We start from the raw sequence: 21482 nt of genomic DNA, 5'->3' as shown, positions 1-21482 counted from the left end.
CCTTCCCTCCCTCCCCTCCCCTCCCCAGCGCGGGGCCGGGCCGGAGCTGCCCGAGCCCGCAGCGCCATGGCCAGAAAGCGCCGAGCATCGCCCCGGCCCGCGGCCACCAAAAAGAGGCGCTCCGGGAGGCTGCTAAAGGAGGAGAAGGACGAGCAGGAGGAGCAGCAGGAGGAGGAGGAGGGTGAGTGCGGCAGGGAGGCCGTGGCGGGCCGGAGCTGCGCCACCGCCGCCGCTTGAGCCGCTCCGGCCGCGGGGTCGGGGGGCAGCGGTGCCAGCGCGCCTCGGGAAGGACGAGCACGCCGGGCTGGAGGGCAGCGGTTATCGGTAGGGTTTATCGGCTGTGTTTGTTATCGGCGGTGGGATCAGTGCCCCAGATCCCGGGCGTTAAACCCGTGTGTGAGGCGGGCCCCGCACGCTGTAAAGGCTGAGCAGCCCGTGCAGGGTTGTTTCATCTCGGCCGCGCTCTCCTGAGCAGCGTCACGCCCCATTAAGTTGTTGTGAGTGGCAAGCATGATGCTTGGTTTTCTGCCGATTCCATCGGTTGGACTATAGGAATCGTTAGCTACTGCTTGTGAGTTACGTAAGTATTTCCCTCCAAATGGTCTCACTGTTCACATCCTGCCTATTTGTAAACAATGACATGCTCAGCATTGTGAGTGCTCACGTTCTTCTGAAGCTGCCTCTAATGAAGTCGATGGAGATGTTGTTTCAGATTGCCATGGAGATGAAACTCCATACTTTAACATTAATCTTCATTTCTTTTGTCACATGCAGATGATTTTGAAGAGAAAAAGCCCAGTATAAAAAAGACCTCAAAAGCTCCAGCTAGGAAAAAGGGAGAAGATTGTGATACTGAAGTTTCCAACTCGGCAAAAACTTCCAAACCTTCAAAACGAGTAGAAGCAAAATCACAAATAAAAGAAAGTAAAAAGAATGCTAGAAATAAAGAGAATTGTATCAAAGAGGAAACATGCAGGTGAATTTATTTATCATTCAAGTCTATAAGACCTTTTTATTATTATTATTTATTTCTATGGTTTGATTGTCAAATACTCAATCTGTTGTTACTGATGCAGAGGTCATGCTTGATTTATTTCCCTATTTTTAGTCTTTGATAAACAAGCACCTCTGTTTCCTGATGCTACCACTATTGTGATGATTTTAGCAGTGACTCACTGAAGCATCCTCAGAAGGAGATGAAATTAAAGACAGAATCTCCTGTTAAAAAAGAGATGGATGAAGACAATACTGACAACGGTGATGATGATGATGATGAAAGTGAAGATGAGTGGGAGGATGTGGAAGGTAACAATTGCATTTTTTTTCATGTTAAGCACTTTTTAAGAGCTTGTGATTCTTCAACAGCAGGTGACAAGCATCCCACAGTTATTTGAAATAACTAAGCACACACAGTGTTATAGAAGATCCAAGAGCTCATAGTTACTGGATGTGTTCTATTTAAACTTGTTTGAACACTTGAGAAGGAAAACGTAGGTTTTATCCAGTCATCAGTCTTCCCTGGTAATCTATCTCATGTTTACTTATAATTTAGTATTTATTTTTACAGAACTTCAGGAACCTGCTACAGATAAGTTAGAAGAAGCTGCTGTTCTTCCATCAGTGGGGCTGCCAAGCAATCCTGTTGAGATAGAGATTGAAACCCCAGAGCAGGTGAAGAAAAGAGAAAGGAGGTAAGAACAAGGAGGTGATAGAGGGCTGCTAAAGGCTGAAGTTAAAAATACTCCAAGTCTTGACTGTCACTGACTTGCTGTGTTCAGGTGAAAATCCCCACTTGGTGCAGACCATTGAGTTGGAATAATGGAGGGTTGTGGGATGAAGAACAGTTTACACACTGACAGTTCTATCAAAAATCTTCAGTGGAAGTTGGCAGGAATGGAGGAGGCTTTTCAGCTTCCTACTGTCTCCATTTCCATGAAGGAACAGCAGGAGATCTCTGCAAGGAGAGCTGTGGGTGAATGACATTGTGTTACTGTAAAACTTTAACAGCCTGTTCACTTAGCCTGTCACTAAACCTTTCCTTAAGTGTGCACAGAAGATTCTCTGGGATGGATTCTCTCTGTGAACTGACCCCGTCCAGGAACCAAGAAAAGGCAGGTCCACAGAAATCCCACAACATCTCTTTTCTTTTGTAATCTTCTGCAGAGAAAAAAGAAAAGCTGAGTTTGAGATGTACCTTCGGAGAATGATGAAACGTTTCAGCAAGGAGGTTCGTGAGGACACACATAAGGTATTTGTCACAGAGAACCATGGCAGGGAAGAAATTGAGTATAAAGGTATCTGAACTGATTTGTAATCAAAGAAACTAATTTTTATAAAATAGTTAGAATGGCTAGAAGTAAAAAATAAAGTCCTGACAGACGCTCATTAAGCTTCCTCCTAATTTGTGAATTGGAAACACCAGTGCCCGTGTTAGTAAAATTCTAACTCAAAGCATATGAGTAGGATGTATGTTTCTCCATAGAGGGATATCTTCTCATTCTGTTGGGATTTAAACTGCCACTCGTTTAGAGTGGGAGACAATTGCAAAGACTTCAGTGCTTTGCTGTCTTCTGAAGACAGCACTGAGAGTGCTTGGGAGGCTTCATTGTTATCTCTCTATTAAAAGGAGCAGTGAAGTATTCCTTGTCATTACCACGGGCAGTAGTTTCAGTAAGGAAAATCTCTTTCAAATTCACTTTTAAACTCTTCTCTCTCAGGTTCACTTGCTGTGTTTATTAGCAAATGGTTTCTACAGGAACAGGATCTGCAGCCAGCCAGATCTCCTCGCCATCGCTCTGTCCATCGTCCCTGCGCGCTTCACCCAGGTGCCTGCAGGCCAAGTGGGCCTTGTCTACCTTTCCAACCTGGTGAAATGGTAAAACTCCCTTCTCGTGGAATGTAGAATGAGGGTTCAGGGAGAGGAGTAACTGTAACAGGCAATTTTCTATTGCCTGTTAGAGTTTTTTAAATTTTACAGGGTTTTTAAATGTTACAGGGTTTTTTAAATTTTGTTTACAAGGGTGAGAGGGGCTGTCCTTTTTAGAGAAGAAGAGGGTGAACTCAGAAGTTTAAGAATACAGTCAGAAACACTGGATAATAAGCAGGTGTCTTGTATTTCAGGTTTGTTGGAACCTTCACTGTCAATGATGAGCTTTCCACTGAAAAAGGAGAGCCCCTTCAGTCAACACTGGAGAGGAGGTTTGCCATCTATGCTGCACAGGATGAGGAGGAGCTTGTTCATGTAAGAGACTGGGAAGTGCAGGGTTGGTTGGTGAGTTTGGATGCTGTGTGTCAGGTCATACACAAAGTGGTGGGACGGGTTGGATTTGAAGAAAGCAGATTGGTGACTTAAGTGGTTCTGTAGCTTCTTATTTTTCTTGCATTTTTGAGACCTCCTGTGATTAAATTACTCAATTTAAATTGTTTTGCAGATATTTTTAATTATTCTGAGAGCTTTACAGCTGCTGTGTCGCCTCGTGCTGTCTTTTCAACCTATTCCTCTGAAGGAGACAAGACCAAAGGTAGTTTTTGTTGTTTGTGTGGAATAAGGAATAGGTCACTGATTAAGTAGGATTAAAAAAACTTTCTGGCTATTACAGCTTGCAGTGAATCACTTACTGCATGAACCAAGGTTCTGTCTACATTGCAGAAAATGCACCCCCCTAATTTTTAATTTTCTTCTTTAAAAAAGCCATTCATTTCAGTGTTTCAGCAAAGATTGCTTAACATTTCAGTGGGTTTACATTTCTTTAAAACTTATTTGGCAACTGTTGCTGCATGAATACACCTCTCTTCAGCCAGTTGCCTGAAGTTTTCAAGTGAATTGACTGTGTCTGCCAACCTTTGGTTTGCATGAACCTTGGGCTGATTTCAGTCTTTTTTTTAACCATATTCTTAGCTGTGGTGATAAAAGTGACCTGGTCTGTTTCCCTGCAGGGAAAGAGCTCATCCAAGAGGCTGTCTCACAGCAGCACCTCTGAGGGACAGGAGAGTTCTGCCAAAACACCCAAAGCTGTGGCAAAAACGTGCCCCTGCAAAAAAGCCAAGCAGGACGAGAAATCCTCAGAGAGCAAAGAAAACAACAAGGAGCCAAAGAAACCTAAAACTGCCCAGACTGAAAGGACATACAAGTCAAAGCTGACTAAAGGTAGCCAGGAACAGAAGGAATCAAATAATGAGAACAGTTCAGCAGAAAAAGATGTGCCAGTCAGGCCCAAGAATGACCGCCGGAGACGAGTGGCCTCCAAAGTGTGTTACAAGGAGGAGAGTGGAAGTGATGAGGGCAGTGCTTCGGACTTTGAGCTTTCAGAGGAGGAGAGTGATGTCTCTGATGAGGATTTTGAAACTGTCCCTAAGAGGCGGAGAAGCTCACAGGCCTCCCAGAATTCAAAGCTGACAACTGTGAATAGGTCAAAAACTGAGACTTCAGAAACAAGGCAATCAGAAAATTCAAATGGAGCTGAGACTAAGCCAGCAAAAAGTAGAACTCCAGCCTTGCCTCAAACACAGAGGAAGAGAAACAAAATCATTTCTAGTGATGAGGATGAAGGACAGCAGGAAGTGAGGAAAGCCATGGGCACAGACCAGTGGCTGGAGGTTTTCCTTGAGCCTGAGGACAAGTGGGTTTGTGTAGACTGTGTTCATGGCAATGTGGGCCAGCCCCAGCTGTGCTTTGCACATGCCACAAAGCCGCTTTTCTACGTCGTGGGATTTGACAACGATGGGAGTGTCAGGGATGTGACACAGAGATATGACCCAGTGTGGATGACCTCAACAAGGAAGAGCCGTGTGGACCCGGAATGGTGGGAAGAGACACTGCAGCCCTATGAAAGTCCCTATGTGGAGAGAGACAAGAAGGAAGAAAATGAGGTAAATGGCAATAGGTTGTTCAGGACACGCATTAGAAATCTCTTCCCATGAGGAATGAGGTTTGTATTTGAACTTGAAATGTTGAGATCGAATATAAGGGTAAATTGAAATAATATGAAATGATGGAGGCTGTTCAGACAAGTTTGCATAGCAGAAGTACTGCACAGCTTGTGCTGGAAACTTACTAGTGAGGTTCATGTAGTGTTTAGCATTACTCTTCTCAGAGTTTTTGAAGTACATAGGTCAGGGTACACATCTAAGTACTTATTTGCAGCAAGAGTGTTTTGGTCTGTTGGCTCCTCTGCTAAGTTTCTGGTGTTTTTTTCCTTTTGTTCCTGTTATAGTCATTTTCTTACAAAGGGTAGTGAAAAAGTTGTGAAATTACTCTTTTCTGTATAATTCTTACAGTTTCAAGTGAAGCTTCAAGATCAGCCTCTACCAACAGCAATTGGAGAGTACAAAAACCACCCTCTCTATGCACTGAAGAGGCACCTGTTGAAATACCAGGCTATTTATCCCGAGACAGCTGCTATCTTGGGGTACTGCAGGGGAGAGGCTGTCTACTCCAGGTGAGTTGTGCACCTAAATATCACTTGCATCTGTGATCTTTGTAACAAACTGGAGAGCTAATTTGCATGATGGTATCAGCAGTAGTCTTAGGCCACATGCATAAACAGGTGAGGCATTTAGCTGCTCTGACAGCATTTGTGTATCACTAAGATACAGCTTTTTTACTATTCCTAATATAAGTTTATTGTGGATCTGTTTAGGATGACTTGAAAACTCTTGACATTTGCTTCTTTCTGGCCTTTTCAGAGACTGCATACACACTCTGCACTCCAGGGACACTTGGCTGAAGCAAGCTCGAGTGGTGAGGATTGGAGAAGTGCCTTACAAGGTAAGAGGGTTTGACTTCCTCCTGTGCAATCCATCTGCCCTCTAAAGCTCAAGCTCAGCTCTGTTTTGTTTCTGTCTTCTGTGGATTTCACACATGCTCTCATGGTTTATGGTAGCTGTGCTGTCTGCCTGCTGTGCCTATAGTTCCTACATCCTACCCAAAGCACAGCTTTCTTTTTTTCCCACCTCAAGGGTATCTGGCAGAACTGTTCCCTTTTCACCTTCTCCAGAGGCATCCCAGTGTTTTATAATGCACTGCTGGATCTCTGCCTGTTGCATGCAGGTGCCGTGGGTTGTCATTTGTATGCAATGGATATTGAAGCTAGGAAATAGCATTTGTGGTCTCCTAGAACCTTCTCCTTCAGTGTCCTAGGAAAACCTGAAACCACTGTCAGCTTCTTGTGATGTTCCAGGCCTGGTTGTTGTATTTGCAGATGGTAAAAGGATTTTCCAACCGGGCGAGGAAGGCGCGCCTGGCAGAGCCGGCGAACCGGGACCGGGAGGACCTGGCGCTGTTTGGCCGCTGGCAGACAGAGGAGTATCAGCCTCCCATAGCAGTGGATGGAAAGGTAGCTGGGGAAGCAGAGGGTTGGTGCTAGAAGAGGGGGTGTATGTGGAGCTCTGGGTTTTTTTTTTCCAGAAGTTGTATGTTTCAGATGTGAGATCAGCCAGTAATATCTGGATTCAGGATTAACAGTTCATAGGTAAATGTTCACAGGAAGAAATAAATAGTCAAAACTTTACTGAGGCCTTTCTTTTACAAGTACTCACTCACAAGATAGTGAGTGTAGACTACTAAAGTCAACATTTTGTTGATCTGATCTTCCTAGCCCATGTTTTGCCTTGCTAATTCTCTGTGTTACAGCCTGAGTAACAAAGCTTGGGCAGAGGTCATAGCTAGGAAATAACCATGAAGCTAAAATCTAGGCTTGTACCTTGTCATGTGAATATTAATTGAATACTGGATTGGAATACAGCAGGTCAGGACGGGAGAGTCCCTGAGTTGCAGCAGGTATTTTCACCTCTCTCCAGAAAGCAGAATTACCACCATCTCTCTTAAATCTTGCCATAACAGGTTCCTCGGAATGAATATGGAAATGTCTATCTCTTCTTGCCATCCATGTTACCTGTGGGCTGTGTGCAGCTGAAACTGCCAAACTTGAACAGAGTGGCACGGAAGTTGAACATTGACTGTGCCCAAGCCATCACTGGATTTGATTTTCACGGCGGCTACTCACACCCAGTGTATGTAAAAGCTGCTTTCTTGCACCTGTCAGATGTTGATGTCCTGCAGAATTTGTGTATCTTGTGTTAGGGGAACATGTGACCTGTTGCAGATCCTTTGAGACAGACAGTAGCTTTTGGGCTGGGTCAGCAGGCATTTGCTCCCTTTTTTTTGCCTTCTTAGAGCTGACAGAGGATTGTGTTCTCCTTCCTAGTACTGATGGCTATGTGGTGTGTGAGGAGTATAAAGAAGTCCTTGTTGCTGCCTGGGAGAATGAACAAGCAGAAATAGAAAAGAAGGAGAAGGAGGTGAGAATTATTTTTTGCCGCTTCCTTATTGTTACATTTACGAAGTAAATTTCATTGAAAATGGGCAGTCAAAAAGGGTGGGCTGTGTAAGCAACTAGCATGAGGCTTTATTGATGACAGTTTAAAAATCTTAAAGCTTTCCTTTTCCATTTGCATAAATACATTGAAATTCACAGTAGTAAATTTTTCTCTTTCCCATAACAATCCCCCACAGAAACGTGAGAAAAGAGCTCTAGGCAATTGGAAGCTGCTGACAAAAGGACTTCTCATCAGAGAGAGACTGAAGCAACGCTACTCCATCAAGGTACCCTTCATTTCTATTAGTCATTTCTTTTTCTAGAGGTTATTTTAACTGTAGAATAAAATTTCCAGACTGTAGTTGCTCAAAAGTATTCAGATAGTCAAAAAAGCTATCCAGAAGTTCAGTGTGGTCACATTCATCAAAGATTTGTTATTGTTCAACAAGGAATGAATGCTTTTAATTTTATTACTATTTTCTGTTTTGTCATACCTCTTCCAAGATTTATTCCTCTAAGCTAAGCATGTAGCTAACAGATGGAGAGTGGGGCACTTTTTTTTTAGTTAGATGTTTTAGTTCTTAATTTTTTCTGCAAGAAGATGAAAAGCCTGATCTTTTTAAAACAGGTTGGTTTTATTCTTCTGTTGTCAAAAACGCTTGTGTTGCAAGCATGTTTGGTGTTGAGAAATAAAAGCACTTTGGTTGGGAAGCTCAAACCAGAGCAACCAACTTCTGTAAGGTCATTCAGTGTCACTGTGACTGAAGACAAGCCCTCTTAGAAAGGGGCAGTTACAAGTGATTCTTAAGAGTGATTTTCTGATTTTCACACCTGTTTTTTCCAGACTGAGCCATCAGCACCTGAGACAGAGAAAGGAGGGGGATTCTCCTCTGATGAAGAAGGAGCTCCGAGCTCAGAGAGCACAGTGGGGAGCACAGCCATGTATTGGCCCCAGAATCGCCAGCTAGAGAAACAAGAAGAGATAAAAACCAAAAAGAGCAAGCGAGAAAAGAGAGGAGAAGCAGCTCAGTTGTTCCCTTTTGAGAAATTGTGATCACAAGCTTTTCTTTGGTGTTCTCAGATGCAGGAAACGTAGTCATTATAAAAGTATCCTTTACTAGTTAGGGCCTTAGGCCCTTCCTCTGCACTTGTATTTCTGAGCAGGCAGGGACCAACCTAATTCAGTGTCCAGTTTCCTTTGAGATCACAGGTATCACTTAGCTATCAGATTCTTCCTTTTGTCCTTGGGAGAACAGCTGCACCTCCCAAGATCACTTTGCTTCGTTGGGGTTTTTGCTCTCTTTTGTGTCACTCAGCACTAATAGTTGAGTTTCCTGAGGCACTCCTGTCATCAACAGTCTTATTTCCCATTTTTCTTGTTTTCATTTTTCCTGCTTGCTCAGAACTAAAGCATCCAGCTGATTTTTATCTGTGTGCAGAGAGGTGGCCAAAGGAATGCTGATGCCTGCTTTGATCCACAGCTTACCCAAATCAGTGGTGAGGTAGAGTTCTGGCCTTTTTGTCTCAAGGGGGAAACACTTCCTTTAAGGTCTAAAAAAAACCCCGAAAATCAGAATATGGAAGAATTAGTATTTTCTAAAGAGTACTTGCATTTTGTGATGTAAGTTTGGCTTTTGAGCCTGCCATCTTTATTTACTCTCAGAAATCTTGTGCTGTGGAAGGGAGAAGCCCTGTCCTTATTACCAGCTTAGGCTTCAGTATGTCTTCTTAAGCAATTTGAATATATACGTATTTGCGTCTGTTGCTTATCAAGATCCTGTTCTGGAGCAAAACATGTAAAACTGGCTAAATCTCACTGATGGAACAAAATTCACTAGAACCACAGAATTCTTGTTCTGCAGTACCATAACATTAAAACTCTGTTGAGAGAGGAATATTAAATCTACATGAGCTTTTGTTGCACTTTTGTAGTAGAAATACTGATCTGTCTTTGGCAGTATGTATCTAAAGACCACTGACACAGTCTCTTCAAAAATGGAGGGGAAAACAATTTAGTCATTGCTGGACATTGTCACAGAGTAGATGTAAGAAAATGGCTTTCATGTAACTATGTTCAGAAGAAAATCTATTTTTGTACTGTATTTGTAGATCAAAATAAAGTTTGGCAAAAAGAGTATGTTGTCTGTTTTTGGAATGCACAGGTAACCCCCAGTCTCCTTAAAATACAAGGGGCTGTAATGGTCAGGTTGATTCATTATATTTTTCAAATTATCTTAGAGAGGCAAGGAAGCAACTGACTTCTTTGGTCAGTAATGGGGAATAAACCCATTCCCCCAGTAATGGGGAATAAACCCATGGCAGCCTGGCAGCAGTACACAGACAGGAGAGCAGCTTCCCAAAACAGAAATATTTGTAGGAAAACAAAACCCAACAACAGGAAACTAGTTCTTGTGGAAGCTACAAACTACCTGGACATTACATTATTCCTAAATATAAAATATGCAATACTTGAATTTAATAATAAATCCTACAGCCCAACCTTTTGAAAACAGTATTTTATTAAATATACAAAAAAGCTCAGCACTTCTGTAGAAAATTGTCACTTCATTTCCAGTAAGTAATGCTGGTTAGTGTTCTGCAGCATGGGCAAAACAGCAGCAGTTCAAAAACAGTTTCTCTCCCCTGTGGAGCACAATTCCTGACTGCTGGAGCACGAGCAGGTGTTGCTGAGCAGCAGGAAAGCTGTGCAGCACTAGTGCCATGTACCAGGGAGGCACAAGGCCAGCTCCTGTACCTGCCCTTTCACTCCCTGCTCCTGCTTTACCAGGACAGAGCTGTGAGACCAAATTGACAATATTCAAATACTAAAAGAATGAAAGTAATTAGGACTAATAAAGTCATTACAAATTCTCAAAACATTTATGATTTTTAACTCAGATTTCTATTTCAATATCACTTCTAGCAAACGTTTGCTTCTACGTATGTTCAAGTCAAATTCCTTTGGTACAGAGAACAGTCCTCTGATGGTCATGAATAGATTTCATAATAGAAAACATTCTTTTTGTACTGAACTGTGTATACTTACAAAAACCCCAAAACAGTAGTGTAGGGGGCTCCATCTGGAAGCCAGACTCTAGCCTGCTGGAGAGACTTAAGGGTGTCTCTAACCTCAAGTACTGGTTACAGCAGATAAACATGAGCCATCACAACACTACAAGGCATTCCTCTAACAAGATACAAAACTACCCATTTAGGCTACTAAAATCTATGAAAACTAACCAGGCAAAAATGTTTCCATTACTTAATTTCACAGAGTATGTTCGTTGTCCTTACTAAGTGAAATTAAAGCAAGGAACAGTATACACAGCAAAAAAACCCCAACTATTTTAGACTACACGTTCAGTTATAAAAGTCAATGTTGTTTCAAGGCAGTAGTTTTTTATTTACACGTGAATGACCTGTGAGTATCCCTTTAAGTGAAATTTGAAGTGAATTTTTTGAAACAGTTCTGATATAGTCCAGGCTATAATTTTGGATGCTTAACCAAGAACAAGTTCAGACACTTAAAACCTGGGGGAAATCAATGTGTCCTGATAAATCTGCCCAACCTCAGAGCACTGCTAACCTGGCCACTCATTGCATCAATGACTTTGAAAATCCTCAGTCCAAAAGCAGAAGGTTTACATGAGTATTCTGTGGAATTCACCTAAGCTATGTTTTCCCTTTGAACACAGGCACTGCCAAACACATCAGCCAAAGGAGTGTTCCTGACTGTTCAAACCAGGAAAGGCAGCAGAGGGAGGGTTTGTCAGAGGCAGGCAGGCACACGCATTTCCCAAGGACATCTAACAAGAGTCCATGGGATGCAGCTGGCACTTTCTCCAAAGCACACAAGGTGCCCCACCCAGCAAGGACTTGCCAGTTCTCAAATCAGGGGGAATTACTAAGCAGAAAGAGGTATAAATCTGCTTTTTCACTAACTTACCATCAATACCCACACCTAAAATGCTTTTTTCCCCAAAGCTGGTGTCACTGACTTCCCACAAACAGCATCCCATAGTCCTGTGGATAACATGTACCAATAATCACATCCAAGCCCCCTCCCCAGCTTTCAGTGCTCGCTGCTGAGCTGTGATTTGCTGTAAGCTTGCTGCAGGAACTGGGCAGAAATGCACTTGGGAAGGTTCTAACCAGGATTCAGCTCAAGACCTCAGCACCTCCTTGTCACTGCTGCTTCTTGGGCAGAACACGGGATCTGGCCACCAGGATGGGGACAGCAGAGAGCAGCATCAGGAGCAGGGCCCAGAGCGGGCGGTAGAAGAGCCAGCCCACAGAGATGGTCAGCAGGGACAGCGAGCTGGCCACACACACTGCAAACACCTTCAGGCCAACGCTCACCAGGTCCCTCACGACAGGAAACCAGTCCACTGTAGGGAGAATTAAACATGGCAGGCAGCAGTTGGCAAGATGAGTTTAAAAAGAAGTCTGATTCGTGCCTAGGATCTGCACCCTAACAGCTGCAATCGTAAGACAGACTCAAACTATTTATCAAGAGCACTGGATTAGGCATTTCAGCAGAGCATCATCAAGACACTTGATCATTGAGCAACAGCTAAACATATAAGGCAATGCTATCCTCATCTCTTCACATAGGAAATAATCCAAAATGAAGTCTGAAGATTTGTCCAAGGCTTGAGAGGCAGAGGAGACAGACAACCCTGCAGCTGTAGAACAAGTCTAGGGCAACTGACACAAGCTGCTAGCACAAGAATCCCTTTCTGGCAACAATAAATCTTGGAGCAGCATATATATGGGTAAATAAATCAGAAAAAAAAATGGTTCACAGCTGCAAAGTGAATGATATCTTTGATGTCTGAAGTTTATGCAAGTTTGAGGCATTGTCCTGTTTTTCTGGTTTTACTCCAGCATCTTCTATAGTAAAAGAATTTATATTTATATTTTTTGCTGTTTGTTTACAATAGTGTAGAATAACCAGACACAAAAATGTATTTCAATACAACTTCAGATTAGGACCTGTTGAGGGGACCAGTTGTGTGTGGGTGCAGAAGGTATTTGTATTTGAGTTAGAGTTGAAAGAACCAGCCCAACACATGCCTCAGCTTTTTAATTTGGTAAGCACCGGGCTGGGATCTTCTGAGACTGGTAAAAGATATTTGTGTGGGGTTTTTTTAATGTTTGCAAAGCAACCACTTGTTTTTGGGGTCCTGTTTACCTGCAGTTGCCTACAGTGACTTTTCAGATCAAATCAAATCTGAGTTCAAATCAGGTTTTTCCTGATCTCCAAATGAATTAACCCTCTGGAGGTTATGATCTTGTTCCTAGATCATTTTACCTGTTGTGAAAAACTTACCTAACGTGTAAAAGATCCTGGTCATCAGGCTGATGCCCACAAACATTGAGAGCCAGCCAGCTGCACGGAGGGCCCAGGTCTTCATGGTGTTACTCTCCTGCTCCTTCTGAAACACCTCCTGAAAGCAAACACCATCACTTGCAGCCTGCTTCTTGCTCTTTTTCAAGATCCTCTTAATTCCAGTACATTATGAGCCAAGCAGAGCCAAGAGCATTTTAGGAGCACAATTTCTCTTGCAGAAAATACATTGCAGCTCATTCTGTAAGGTCTGTGCAATATGGCAGCACACTGCAATAGATTGAACAGTGCAGCATGGGGCAAACTGGCACTTTTCATAATTAAAACAACCTAAAAAGCACCATTCAACACTACCCACAGGCAGAAAGCACCCAAGTTTTGCTGCAATTGGACACATTCTCCTTACTGTGGAAAAGAAGACACTAATAAGTAACTGTCATAAAGAAGGAAGACTGACTTCACTCTGAAGGAAGAAAGAATAGGCAATATCCAACTGATGGCTGAGGGCAAGGTGTGTGAAAGAGAGCAAGCTGGATGCAGGGAAGAAATCTAAAAGGTATGTGTGAATTTCATCAGGCAAAGCAAAGCATCTCTGCACGAATTCTGATTGATTATTTGCATATACAAGTACTCAATGCATTATTTGTTTGTAACCAGTTCATTTTCAATGAAATAAAAGTCTGTCTAATGAAGATCTGGAGCTTACAGCAGAGGGTTGATTCTACTGCTACTCTTTCAAGTCAGAACAAAGGCTTTCTAACTGCTTTTGGGAGCACCTGTAAACTCCTGACATCTGCTTTTCTTTGCAGCAGGGCATGGAACAATCATTAACGGAAACAAACCTACTAAAAGAAGTAAATGAATCACCAAATTGCTGGAGCATGCAGGATTTATTGAAGCATAATGCTCTGCCTGAGGGTTCTTTCTCAGCCAGAATAGTAATAAACATTTCAAACAAGCCTAAACTCCTGTTATTCGGAGCTGAAGAGAGAATAACTCTAATGGTTTATTTAATTAAACCCTGATTTTTACTATTTTTACATGTGACCTGTTCAAAAGTGTGTGCTTGCATGTGTAAGTGGGAAACAATCAAGGAGCAAATAAAAACAAAATGAGAGGGCACAGAAACAATCTTTAAAGAAAACAATCAGAATGTGCTGAAACCTGGAAGCAAACACAGTCTACAACCTGTTGTCCAAGAAAGAGAGAGAAAAACCAATGTTTATATGAGTATCTCCTCCTCTGGAGCAGGTCTGAAGGAGACCAAGAGCTTCATCCTCTGCTGCTTCTGCACTACCACCTCAAGTTTTAAGCCCTCACTAGAAGAGTGTGGTATCTCACCTCCACAGAGAGGTCCCCAGGGTACAGAATCTCCAGAACATCTCCAGACTTGGTATGATATGGAACCAGCTGATCACCTCGCTGCCGAGCAATCACAGTCACCTTGGAAGAGAGGGAAAAATATTTACTGATTTCTGAGTTGGAAAAGAGAGTTGCAAAATACAGAAACAGCTGAAGACTCACCCTATCAGCAGAGCCCAAATGGGGATCATCTCCACTCAAACCTGCATAGAAGAAAGAGACACGAAGGTCTCCCACCTACAAACAAGAGAAGATTGGAAGTCAAGAAAGAGTGAGGGGAGTCACAGGAAAGACAACTCAGCACAGGAACATCCTTTATTTATCAACACTTTTTCTGAAAATTTATGTCAAGCAAAAGATATAGCCAGAATGATTTCCAAGCTGTCCTTTTTTCAGGGCTAGCTGGCCACTGAAACACGAGAGCTCAAATGTTGTTTTGTAATATCCCCTCTGATTAAGCTGCAGGAGCACATGATATGCTTTATTCATCCCTCATCATTCCATCTTTTGGCAAAACAGGGCAAGCAGCCATGTGACAACAAGCTGTTTGTACTCCTCAATACAGCAAGGCAGAGGTGGAACCCACCTCCCTGCACCATCCCTTTCCAGTTAAAAGCATAGCAGACTTGAGAAGACAGAGAATCAAGGAGTGGACTGGAAGCTTTCTGCAAGAGAAGCACCCATTCTCTAGGGCTGCACTAAGGGAGTCATCCTATGTGATGGTCTGCACTCCATTTTCTATACATTTCAACAGAAATGAGACATGCCCCAATTCCTTTGTCACACACAGGTAATCACTGCTTTAGTTTATCTTTGCCATCTTACTTCTGGACGCCTGGGGTTGTCGCTGTGATAGAAATAATCTTCTCTTCGGGTAACATCAGCATGGGGATCCTCCAGGTGTGACAAGCTCAGCTGCTTGAAATTATCAATTTTATCCACGAGACCTAAGCAGAACAAAGCACCAAGCTGAGGTCCAGTGTCTAACCTGGAATGGCCAATTTACTGGCTGGCTTCCTGATTATCACTAGACATGACAGCTATTGTGGAAAGAACCAAAGTCCACTGCTGATGCAACAGCAGACACAAGGCCAGTACAAAACAACCCTTACCCTTGGAAAGAACAAAGCTGCCAACCTGGACGTTAGGAGAAACAGCAGTGAAAGACTCCACAGCCATGGCACTGAGGAACAGAGAGAGTCCCTGATTAGTCCCAGAATTATGATCAAATTCTTGATTGGCAGTATGTAATATATAGAACAGAAAAGGTACTGTGCCAAATATCAGGAGAAACTCAAAGAGCTAAATGACTGTCATGATGTGAAAACAAATCCATCAAGAGACTGTCTAGACTGAGTACTGCTGGAGCCATTAAAATAAGTTAAGGCATCACTCTTGGAGCTGCTCTAATTTCTTTATGCCTTCCTTCTCCCAACTACCAAAGGAACAGCAGTTTCCATCTACTGCACTCTGTTATGAAATCAGTCATTTAGCTTTCATACTTGATCAGATCCAGTGAGAGAATTCAGAGGGACTGTGCCAGATGGGACCTCACCTTGGGTTTTTGTGTCCAATTTCGCGATCAAAGTTTCTGCTGTTCACAACTTCTGATTTCCACTCTGTATCTAAACAGAATGATAAGGTTGAGTAAAGGACACTCAGATCTCAGTTACTGAAGACACCTCTCAATCATTTAGTTCTAGGTTACACTTCTAGTAATACTGTCTACATCAATGTCTGTCATAGTCTGTACTGATACATAGATCCCTCCTCCTAGCATGTTAGCAGGGAATGGCAGGATTTAGGATGAAAAAAGGTATTTTTGGGATAAAATTGTAACTCAGCTTTGCTCAGCTTTTTTGTTGGCATCTTCCACGATCAGGCTTTGATTCCTAGCTCCGCTCTTTGGGAACAAGCTGGCTTTGTGATAACAAGGAGCAGGGGGAAAAGGGAGAGGAGTCTGGAGTGAACTTGAGCCCAGGAAAGGTTGAGTCCAAATGTGTTTTGCCAATACCCAAGTCAGTAATTAAATATTTATTTTAACTGACAATAAACTTTCCCCAAGGAAAATCTGTTTTGCCCATAATGGTAATTGGAAAGCCACCTCCCTATCTTTCTTTCAACTTGTCCTTCACTCCTGTCATTCCCAATTTCTTGCCCAGTCCTGCTGAGGGGAGAGTAATCAAGCAGCTGTGTGGGTCCATGGCTGGCATACATAGACATTTATGGGACAGAATCCATCAGTCTTGAGAAGACAGCTGATTTTTTAGATGGCATTTCTTTTTGTTCCCTATCACTGTGAGCCTGTTTTTCATGGCTCACAACCACCAGCTTTGCCCCTTATGTGCCTCCATGGCACAGGGTCCCCATGCTTCACTCAGCTGAGTAGTTTTATATGATCACACCCAGAAACTGCTGCACACCCACATACACATCCATGTGCTTTGATCAGAGATAAATGAAGCACAGAGACCAATCTCCAAACACACAATGACTCAGAGTGCTTTTCTGCCACTGGGTAGATCAGAATAATGCACCCAGTTCTGCTCCTGCCAAAAAAGCACTTGGCAAAAGCCACAGGGCACATCAGAAGGTGCTGGTGGTTTTCACTGGCTGGTATCAACATCTAAACAGGCTCTCAACAGGCTCCCTTCCAGGCTGGAGCTAACCCTGCTTTTCCCTGTCTATTCTCCTCTGCTCACAGCTGACATATTCCCAATTACTCCATGCCTAAAGTGTAATCTCATGTGTAGCTTCAAACATACTCCTATCACTGCCCATTTCTGGTCACTGAGGACCTTATGGGCCCTATTTCTGAAGCATGCTATCTCTGGATGTTCCTCTGAACTTTTAGGGGTTTCAAAACAAGTCTAAGATTTTCTGTAGCCTTTGCTTGCTGACAGCACATCTCTTTTCACCTCAGTTACCTCAGGAAAGGGAGGTTCTGTCATTTGTTTAGAAAAGAGAATTTCTGCTTATTTCTTCACATTCCTTTCTTTCCCAAGAAGAAAATAAAGGTTTTACAATAATAATCAAAGTACACACACATAAAAGTTCAAAGTTACATGCATAAAAGGGACTTTCTGTTGATCAACTTACTGTATGAATACTTTGTCTCTTTCTTAATCTCACCATCCTCCTCATATTCCCTGCAGAGAAAAAGGGCTGGGATGAGAACCAAACCAGTGCACACACACCCCTGCTCAGGGCAGAATACACTTCACCAATGAAATGCACAGACAGATCTCTGGCAACACAGACCTATCTTTATACATCACCTAACTCTTCTCTGAACTACCTGTTCTGAAGACAGAGATTTTTCTTTACCAGGAAAAAACTGTACACAAATGCTCAACAGCCACAGCGTTTTTATTCTCACATTTTGAACAAGGAGGTGCCAACTAGACTGATGAGGAGCAACCAGAATTAAATACAGTGAGATAAAATGGCCAAATCAAGTCTCTAACAGATGCTGCACCATAAGCATGCTAAAACTGAGAAATTATTTTTCACACCTTCACTACCTCTGACCTTTTTTTTTCTATGACATGAAAGACATTTGGAACATAAATTCTGTGCAGTCACACCTACATAATACATACTACCATCAGTGGAATTATTAGCAATAGCAAGAAGGTTTTCCCTATTTGGGTTGCAACTATTAGCAGAGCAGTTAACATCTCTCAAGGAAATTAAAGTGATTCTCTAAAGGAAAAAAAATCCAAGAGCTCTGGAATTCTCTGGCTATGAAGAGGGATTTTTATTTGGTTTCTTTTTTCCCCTTTGGTATAAGGAATGGAAAAAAAATTGTGATAGGATCTTGGTAACACAACAGCCTCAAACTACTTTTAAAGATTACTTTCACTTACTTGGAATCTTCATATTCAACCCACTGGTACATTTCCACGTTACGCTTGAGTTTGACAGCTTGGATGGAGAGCCCATAGCTGGGGTCAAACAAAGGCTGTACAAGAATTCAAGAAAATGCAAGTCAGTCTAAATGCTGTACCTCACAACCTCAAACACTGTACTTTTACTACTGAACCTATTTACATATCTCACAGTTACTATTTACATGTCTCACAGCTAGCACTATCTCACACACAGGTGAACACAGTATAAATGGTATGAAAGACAAAAAGGAATGTCTCTGAAAATCTGACCTGAAGAATCATAATCAAAAGTTATTGTCATAGTGAAGAATGAAACTAGAACTGCTGACTATGGGTTTACAGTTCTCAGTGTTTAAACCAGGAGATTCTGTTTTGCTGGAAGGTGCTGTGTTACCTTCAGCAATGTGGGTGGACCATGGAAAATGTCACCACTACTGAAAAGTAGAAACTTGTAGAGCTCCTGTGCTGCAAGAGCCTGAAGACTTAACAATATCATAACACACAACAGGTTCCCTCCACAAATGGCAATTGAAATTATCCATGAAAGGCAGCTTGAGGGTAAACACAGCTAGAGCTTGGCTTGAAGAGGGGGGTGCAAGGCCATTCAGCATCTCCCTGGTTCCAGGCCAAGAACCAGAGCTTGAGTAGTAGCTGCCAATGCACAGAGGAGGGGAAAAGCCATGTGTCTTTTCCTGGATATCAAACAAAACTTTATTGGCAAAGACTTTTCCTTCCCTCCAAGCTTGAAATACTCATATCTTCAAGATACTATTTTATTTACCTTGGATGTACTCAGAGCTCCAGCCAAGTGCACCAGTCTCCCCTCATTCTGCTGAGAGATGCTGTGGATGCTGTCAAGAGGGACCACAAGAGAAAGCCCCTCATCAAGAGACTTGGCAGTCCTTAAAGCTCGTCCCTGAAACAAAGAAAACAGAAATCAGCTTGTGGAGAATCAACATCACAGTAGCATTTTGTGAACCAGGTTAGCAGACAAGTGAATTGATGACTACAAGGAATGCTTGTATATTCAGCCCAAGGCATATTTTGGAAACACACTTGTACTTCTCCATTCTCTGTCTGAGCCAGTTTGGGGCAGGCTGCAGGACCATTAACATCAACTAAGCTTCTCAAACAGACCTAGATTCTTCCTACATGGATCCAAACTTACTGCTCTGCAGCTCTTACCTTGTTCATCATTCCTGCATAACTGCAAAAATTATACAAATTACAGTTCATTTTCCACACACCTATATTGACTGCTTGGCAGTCTTCCCTGCCTCACCATCATATCCCAATGTGCTTTTTTTTCTGCAAAGTCATCAAAATTTGAAGTAGTTATTTTTCCTCTTGTAGAGGTATGAAAAGAAGTCTCTAAGTGAAAATCCACAGAATTCTGCTCTCCACTCCAAAACTGCCAAAACAAGTATGTTTTCAATGGTAGGGTCTTAAGATTCCTGGTTTACTTTTTTTTTAATTGTATCTAAACCCAAGAAATAATACTGAGAAAAAACAAATAAATAACTACTCCAATTTTGCAACATGGGGTATGAATTTCTTTAAAGTACTTATAACACCACTAGAAATGAGGACCTTTTGTTATCTCAAGAAAAAAGAGGGCTGGCTCATGCAACCCTCTTACCACAGGCTGTTTCATCATCAGTTTACAAGCTTTGGATCTTATCTCTCATCACACACTGCTACTGTCTCTACTCTGCCTAGTTCCAGGGAAATACTACCTGTGGCCTGTGATTTCACTTTTCTGTTACATCCCGAGCATAAGCACCAGGTCCCCAGACAAAACCTCCTCCTCTCATGGATCAAGTAAAAATGCTGTGCACAAACACTGACAGTATTGCACTTACTTCATTGGTAAAAAGAACATAGAAAGCCAGAAGAAACGTCACAAGTCCAATCAACATGCCTCCAGAAGTCTCACTGAGCCGCTCCAGGAACCCTGGTTTGGGCTCACTTGTGACTTTAACATGCTCTTTTCTGCTGCCTGGGTCAGAGAACTGTTGAAAATAAACCAAAAGTGCAATATTGGTGTAAAAGGGGAAAGGATTCAGTTTCAAAACAAGTCTTCTAGCTTTGTTAGCACTGCTGCCCTATAGTGCTGAACCTCTTGCCTTGGACCAAAACTTTCCCACACTTATAAAATAGCTTATCACACTTTTGATACCAGAAACACATTCAATAAATAAAATTCCAGCCTGCTAGGAAAAAAACTCAATTTCTATTATAGTACTTCTATATGTTCAAGCTTTCTTAGGTCTGCATCCAGGTTCTGTATTTGGAGTCCACACCCTGCATTCAGGCCATGACAAATTGAGTAATAGCCCTGAATTCCTTACCAGCTAAAACACTGCTATAAATAACAAATTATGATTCACCTCACCAGTAAAAAAAGTGCCTGCACAGTCGAAAATAATTATATCCAGGGTAACAACAACTCAAAACAAGGCACGGGGCTCACATGAGAGCCCAGGGGTTTATCTGTGCATACACAGCTTGTGGGGAGTTACCAAATCCAACTTCAGCGCACGCACACAGCCAAGGCAGGGCATGGCACTTCTCTGTGTACGGAAAATCACGCTACAAAAAGCCAGTGTTCACAGAGGAAGCAGAGAAGTCCTGCAATTTTATTCGAATAAAGGGAGAGAGTCCACTGGGGCACACACTCGCGGGGTTTTCTCTCTCGAGGTTTCGGAGGGCACAGTCTCCTTTCGTCCTACACTCCCAGCCGCACGCTGCCCTCTTCCTTTCCCCATCGGCTGAGGTACTCGGAAGGCAGACAGAGCCTTGCCGAACCACCTCCCACATATCCCCCTCTTGAACCTACTGCTTTACCCCAAAGTTCGGAAGTTCAGGCTTGTGGACACCCACTTTCTGTTTCACGAGTTAGGTTGTCTGGGCTCTGCAACAAACCTGATGCCTAAAGTTCAGAAACTCAGGCTTGTGCAGAGCCACTTTCTGTGTCAGGAGCCAAGCCGTCCCAGCTCGGCAACCAAGCTGCTGCCCAAAGCCAGTAGACATTAAGACCCATTTCAAAGACATTAACACCCATACTTTACTCATCGAATTATTAGTAAAGCCATTAGCACACATCGTCCCTCTCATCTAGCTCATTTGGAGATGCCTGGCGGGCTGCGACCGGCACAGGGCCCTGGCCGAGCCCGGGCACATCGGGGACGAACGGGCCAAGCCGGGCGGACGCCGCACGGAGCGCTGAGCAGCGGCGGGGCCCGAGCGAGCAGCACTTACGTTCCTCGACATCCTGAGCCTCTCACTCCCCCGGGAGCCACAACTCAGAGACCGCCAGAGCCACGCACCGCCAGCCGCGCCCTCATCCGCCTCAGGGCTCCCCCGCCCCCGAGCCGCTCCCCGCCCGCAGCAGCGCACGCCGGGACGCGTAGTTCCCGCCGCGGCAGGGAAGCCCTTCCTTCCTCCTTCCCTTCCCGCCTCCCTGTCTCTCCGCCCTGCGGCCGGGCGCGGGGCAGGCGGGAGCTGTAGTGCGGCGGGGCCGGGCCTGGCGGAGCCCCGCGGCCGGCAGGAGGTGCGTCA

The 21482-nt window shown here is 43.3% G+C and overlaps 2 protein-coding genes across 4 annotated transcripts; one reads left to right on the top strand and one right to left on the bottom strand.

The window, feature by feature from the left end:
* The first annotated feature begins 33 nt into the window (after positions 1 to 33).
* XPC (XPC complex subunit, DNA damage recognition and repair factor) lies at positions 34 to 9450 on the top strand. Of its 3 annotated transcripts, none has more exons than XM_036391164.2 (16): positions 34 to 181; positions 775 to 976; positions 1169 to 1305; positions 1568 to 1691; positions 2164 to 2248; positions 2718 to 2875; positions 3121 to 3241; positions 3432 to 3521; positions 3937 to 4869; positions 5278 to 5438; positions 5686 to 5767; positions 6201 to 6335; positions 6842 to 7011; positions 7206 to 7299; positions 7514 to 7603; positions 8161 to 9450. In XM_036391164.2, exons 1-16 carry the CDS (start codon positions 67 to 69, stop codon positions 8368 to 8370), a joined length of 2907 nt encoding a protein of 968 aa, XP_036247057.1. In that variant the 5' UTR covers positions 34 to 66; the 3' UTR covers positions 8371 to 9450. The 3 variants fall into 3 exon arrangements, with proteins under 3 accessions (XP_036247057.1, XP_036247056.1, XP_036247059.1); XM_036391163.2 differs by having other exon boundaries at positions 1166 to 1305; XM_036391166.2 differs by lacking the exon at positions 34 to 181 and having other exon boundaries at positions 893 to 976; positions 1109 to 1305.
* Positions 9451 to 9817: 367 nt separating this feature from the next.
* On the bottom strand, positions 9818 to 21467 carry TMEM43 (transmembrane protein 43). The gene is made up of 12 exons (XM_036391167.2): positions 21183 to 21467; positions 19784 to 19933; positions 18703 to 18837; positions 17898 to 17992; positions 17128 to 17177; positions 15584 to 15653; positions 15141 to 15211; positions 14854 to 14975; positions 14191 to 14265; positions 14008 to 14109; positions 12649 to 12766; positions 9818 to 11704 (listed from the first exon to the last, which is right to left on the bottom strand). The coding sequence occupies exons 1-12, from the start codon at positions 21192 to 21194 to the stop codon at positions 11502 to 11504; spliced, it is 1203 nt and encodes a 400-aa protein (XP_036247060.1). The 5' UTR covers positions 21195 to 21467; the 3' UTR covers positions 9818 to 11501.
* Between the last annotated feature and the right edge of the window lie 15 nt (positions 21468 to 21482).

Source organism: Molothrus ater, chromosome 11 (genome assembly GCF_012460135.2).
Source record: "Molothrus ater isolate BHLD 08-10-18 breed brown headed cowbird chromosome 11, BPBGC_Mater_1.1, whole genome shotgun sequence".
NCBI classification, from domain to species: Eukaryota; Metazoa; Chordata; class Aves; order Passeriformes; family Icteridae; genus Molothrus; species Molothrus ater.
Note: the sequence above shows the minus strand (reverse complement) of the source record. Positions and strands in the feature narration are given on the sequence as shown.